Source organism: Pundamilia nyererei, unplaced genomic scaffold, assembly GCF_000239375.1.
Source record: "Pundamilia nyererei isolate P.nyererei 1_Seehausen unplaced genomic scaffold, PunNye1.0 scaffold00175, whole genome shotgun sequence".
In the NCBI taxonomy this organism is placed as follows: Eukaryota; Metazoa; Chordata; class Actinopteri; order Cichliformes; family Cichlidae; genus Pundamilia; species Pundamilia nyererei.
Window position 1 is genome coordinate 1,113,474 of NW_005187576.1, and position 5,744 is coordinate 1,119,217.

A 5,744-nucleotide genomic window follows, 5' to 3' on the forward strand; every position below is an offset into this window, starting at 1 on the left:
GGAGACAAAGTGCACTTGCAGAAACACGCTCACAGTAACGGCAGTGGCTGGCGGCATCTCACGTTCTTCACTACAGAATTTAACAAAAGCGAGAATTTTGCTTCATTTCGTTCCAGGATTTCAGAGAGAAAGGGATCGAGGGGGACAGCCAAGACATTATTCATGTCTTTCAGTTCATTTGGCTCTGCTGGTCAGCTCCCAAGACAGAAAGAGAAACCTTCTCTCATGTTTTTCCACCCTCCTCTATTTTCTGCCGTTTTTGTTCCCTTCCTTTTTTTTTTATTTTGGAGGCAGATTAGCAGGATTAAGTATGGCTCACATATGCTCCTCCTCACTATTGGTATTCACCACTGCACTGGGCCTAACGCCACCCAGACTGATGGACAGAAACAGAGATAGAATTAAAAAGATGGGGACGATGCTGATGAAGACCAGAGATGGATAGGAGTCAAAGTTGCAAGATGAGTGAACATATTACCAACACCACTGTTCACATACCTTGTTTTTAGGTTTCAGTTTGGCTGTTTTCCCTCAATTTGGCTGTCAAATAATTTGAAAACTGAATAGAGCATCCAAGGAACTCTCTTTACTATTTGAACATGACTGTTTTGCCCCTGTTCAAAAACCTGAGATCATAAATGAAGGGTTTCCCCAGTTTTGGTAAGAAAAAGACTTAACTGCCACTCACAAAGCCCTTTGAGATGAACTGGAGTGCAGACTGCAAAACAGACCTTATCACAGCATCAGCGTTACCAAAGCACTTGTGGCTGAATGAGCGCAAATCCTCAGCCAGGTTTAGAAATCTGGTGCAAAGAATGAAACCAGAAGAGCGGAGGCTGCTAAAGAAACAGATTTATTCCCATGGTCTGGAAATCACATGGGTGCAATGCTGTTGTCTGTTGTTTTTTTTTAAATAAAATAATAATCTGCCAATAATCTGTCTGCTTGGTCATTATTAATCAGGTTTGGTATTTATTTATTCACAAATACTCTCTTTCCTGTTGAGTGCTGTTTTCTGGCAATATAGAAAATACTTGTAAATAATTTTGAGGTAAATTAACTGCAAACATGTGGATTGGGAGGCAGTTTCCAGCTGCTGCAATATAAAACACACACAGAGAGCTGTATAGGTTTTCTCTGAATCTTAGGAAACTTAGGAATTGGCCCGAAACTTATTTTTTTCCTGTTGAAATATCAGCCTTTCTCACTGACATACCAAAAATCAATTTCTGTTAATGCATTAAAAAAAATATGCACAAAAAGTTATTTAAAAACAAAAAATAGCCTCTATATAAATAAGTAAAATAAATAAATACATAATTGAAATTATGACAACCTTCCAGAATGTTTCAAGCTGTCGTTACATTCTTGCTGGGAGGTCAAATTCGTGGTAGAGAGTGAAATGAGGATGCTAGAGGTAAAAAGAAAACCCTGCGGAAGAGGAGAGCATGTGTCTCATTGTGAATCCACTTGCAACACTGAGACTGTGGGAATGTTTAATGAAGCAGGGGGGTGGCAAGGATACAAACCTCCTTATTTAAAATGCCACTTCATTAGCATAATCTTATTTAACGGGAGCAGGCCTAAACACGCGAACGCAATGGAGGAGCCAAACTAGCAAATATAGGATCAGGAAGAGGGAGGAGAAAAACGGGGGCGGTGGGTGGGTTCGTGTGCGTGCGTGTGCGCGTGTGTATGGCACGCTAAAGCACACTCACCCGCTAATGACCTTGATTTTTTGACACCTGAAGGGCTCCTAACTGAAAGTTGACGGTTGGAATGCCAAATTTTTCCGACTGGCCGTCAAATCGAACATGACTCCGCACAAACTTAGTTCCGGTCAACTAGCTTCCTAAATCAGTGCGCAAGGCGCTAAAACGGAGGGTAACTATGGCAACAGTCTTCCGTTTACGAAAACTTAGCTGAAATAAGGAAGAGATCAATTTTTTAAAAAAAAATTAAAACTTTTTTTTTCCATTTTCTCATTGCCCTATTCTGAAGTTGTTTGTGCTTTTTCCTTCTAGCTTTGCTAGTTTGCTTGTTTTTTTTCCCTTGGTGCTATTTCTTTTCTAAATGAATAACGCACACACACACACACACACACACACACACACACACACACACACACATATATATATGATGAATGAGAAAGATTGAAAAATAATACTAGAAAAACTAATAATTATTTTATGTATGTTTCGCCTGGTGCAAAGTATCTATAGGCCTAAGTTACAAATGTTAACCCCATCAGAGATGTTCCTCAGCCCGCCTTTTATTTAACCAATAACTCACCCTTATGAAAACAGATAAACTTGTAGAGGCAATTAGGGCTCTTTGCGTCCGACTGCACAACACTTGTCATATTGTGGCACAATGCATGCTGTCAGTTTCAGTTAGGTCCGAGTGCAGACCACCGGTTTAGGCCCTTATGTCACGGCTCAGATAACCGCCAGCGGCAGGCCACGGAGTTGTGGCTCACTGCAGTCTAATTGAAATATTGCGGATCATAACGGTTAAAGACAATTTTACACACTTCATTAATTAACGTTAAAGATGCACTTCAACGGCAGCTGCTGGCCGACAGCGGGTACAAACGGAAAACACCGTACTAGCTCCAACACTGCAAGCAGGAAACATATTGCACTGCTTATTAGGCTTCGATTGGTAATCTGTGTTCAGCCGAAGGGACGACACTGACTCTCCTTTTTTTTTTAATTGTTTATTATTAATATATAAAAAAAACGAATTCATGATCAAAACAAACTGAAATCTCATTTAGGCTACTTCATTAAAAAAAGATACATGGAATTCAAGCACATTTTAAATTAAATTTAATCGCAATAATAAAAAAAGGTTTCATATACGTTAGGCCAATTATTATTATTATTTTTTAAAGTTTGATTTACTGTATTGCTTTTCCCTAATTATTTTTCACTTATAAAGGGAAAGAAATGCGTCTTATTCCATGGCTTATTGTAATAAAAATCTATCCATACACACGGGCCAATATTTTCACAAGAAGGGCCCATATGTAGGACGGAGTGTGTCTGATTTCACTTAATAGTGATGCTGGGTGTTGGTAATTACATCAGGCTGGAGGTCCCTCCGTCAGCCTCCTCTCCCTCTCTCCTCCCTCTGCGCGGAGCTGATTGGTCGCTGGGAGGCAGCTTGGACAGAAACTGCGTTGTCCTGGTGACCCGGCCTCTGTGCACCCCAGCCCACTATAAAACCCCGCGGATGCACGCAGGCGTGCCAAATGGGCTGTCAGATGCGACTTGGAGTAACAAGTGGATTTGACGTTTAGGTTTTTCTCTTCATCGCGCCTGCAAACACTCTCGGTAGGTGTTTTATTATTTATTTTCTGTTAGGTTATCCTGATAATTAGTGTCAGTATACACAGATTGTGTTTCTGCTTTAATTATTCTCAGAAAAAAAAATCCAGAAATAAAATAGGACGCTGATTACTGGCTGCTGCATATAAAAGATGGGGAACTCAACAAATAACTTTTATATGGTTTTCTTTCTTTTTCCATTCTGTGATTGTGTTATATCAAAGTTAAATCACAAAGTTTCCTCTGTGTTAACATATTTTATGAGGCCTACATTGATTTAAAAATATATTTTTAAAAATGAGCAGATTCTCATTATCAGAATCGAAATAGGTAAGATGAGCTTGGGTTGGTCGATATGTGGATTTGAGCTTTCAGTAAAGTAACTCAGAAGTTTACTTTTTTGTTGTTTTTCTCAGATTAGCGTGTGAGACCCGGATCATGGACTCAGATACAAGCCGCGTGTCAAGCAGACCGTCCTCTCCCGAGGTGGACGACATCTTCATGTCTACTTTGAAGAAGTCTGTGCACGGCTTCTCCGGCGCTGTGTCCTCTACGCAGAGTGACTCTCCGTCAGAGATCCCCGGTCTGCGTGGCCTCTCCGCCCTCGACGAGGACTCTCTGGCGCTCCGGATGGCATCCAAGAAAGACCGTAAACTCCTCTCGGAGAACGAGCTGCAGGCGATCCGCCTCAAGATCAACAGCCGCGAGAGGAAAAGAATGCACGACCTCAACGTGGCCATGGACGGGCTGCGGGAGGTCATGCCCTACGCGCACGGACCGTCGGTGCGTAAACTCTCCAAAATCGCAACGTTGCTGCTGGCGAGAAACTACATCCTGATGCTGAGCAACTCTCTGGAAGAGATGAAGCGGCTTGTAAGTGAAATCTACGGCAGTAGCGGACATCACAGCGGCTTCCACCCGTCAGCATGTGGGACTATGACACACGCGGGGCCCGTGCCGGGACACCCGGCGGCTTCTCACGCATCGCACCCCGGGGTACATCACCCTCTCCTCCCGTCGGCGGCTGTCTCCACTGCCTCTCTTTCCGCGCCCGGTATCTCCGCCGTCACTTCAGTCAGAACCCACCACGGACTTCTCAAAGCGCCCACTGCCAGTGCGGGGCCCTTGGGCAGCAGTTTCCAGCACTGGGGCGTTGGCACCGGCATGCCCTGTCCGTGCAGCATGTGCCAAGTCCCGCCTCCGCATGTGTCCAGCATGAGCACCGTCACCATGCCGAGGCTCACCAGCGACTCTAAGTGACTCCAAGCAAAGCTGAACTTTTCTCCGGGGGGTGTTAAAGACTTATCTCCCAACTTTATCGTGCTTTTATTTATCTTTGTTGCCGAATCCGTTGCGTCAACGGAGGCATTTAAGACCAATGCATTGGTTTTCTTCACTGGGACTTTGGTGTTTTTGAAACTAACTCGGTGTTTCATAGTAATTAACCTCTGTTTTAACCGGTCTTTTCTTCACAGAGCTCCTGCAACACACACAAACGTTTTCTTGCGACTGGGAATCGCTCATGGCCCACATACGTGTTTCCATGCAGTTTGTTGAAGATCACATTTATTCCAAAAATACTTTCCCGTTCTGTGGTACCGCAGGAAAAAAAAGTCCCCAAAAGTTGAATCAAACCACAAATATAGGATGTAAATATCTAGATGGGCTGTTCTGTTTAAATAGTCGGAGATATATATTAGAGTCTTGTAAATGTCCAGGAAGACTCCGCCACCCCACCTCCTCACATCATGCACCTGCTATAATTATTCTGTCCGCCTCATTCAATGCTCCTCTCCCTATTTTCTCCTCGGTAGGCTGTTATTCACTGTCAGACGCACACAGCGACCACTTCTTTATTTTTTTAATTACAAAAAAAATAAAAATAAAAATTTGAAAATGATATTTATTTACTTATTTTGGAGGGGACGTTCAGACGAATCTCTGATTATGTTGGGGTTTGAAATGTAAAATAAAGATGAATATTGCAATGAGAAAAACATTTTGTGGTGGTTTTGTTTTTATTTGTTTTTCTTTTTTGTGGATAAATACATTTAAAGGAGACTAAAAGCAGCGTTTATAGCTTGTAGCAGGAGGGCAGTACTGAACAGGGTTATTCAGTATTATTACATAATAACCAGCGAAATTACACATCATAAGCACAACTTGTTTTGTTTTCGTTTTAAATTGTAGTGTTTAGATCTTCAAGGCCAATTAAACGTTTCATGGGAACAAAAAGTTTTCCGCCTCAGCTAAAACACCTTAGCACTCTTTAAAAAAGTTTTTATTTTGAATCAGTTTATTTTCATTATTATTCCATATAAAACCCAATCGGCTTAGATTCAGTTGTCAACCAAAAAAACAAAAATAAAAAATAAAAATATAAACATATCGCCCATTTAAATAATAAATCTC

General features: G+C 41.8%; 1 protein-coding gene across 1 annotated transcript; it reads left to right on the forward strand.

The window, feature by feature from the left end:
* Nucleotides 1–3,246: 3,246 nt before the first annotated feature.
* Nucleotides 3,247–5,321, forward strand: olig2 (oligodendrocyte lineage transcription factor 2). The gene is made up of 2 exons (XM_005746233.1): nucleotides 3,247–3,338; nucleotides 3,749–5,321. Exon 2 carries the CDS (start codon nucleotides 3,771–3,773, stop codon nucleotides 4,590–4,592), a length of 822 nt encoding a protein of 273 aa, XP_005746290.1. The 5' UTR covers nucleotides 3,247–3,338; nucleotides 3,749–3,770; the 3' UTR covers nucleotides 4,593–5,321.
* Nucleotides 5,322–5,744: the final 423 nt, after the last annotated feature.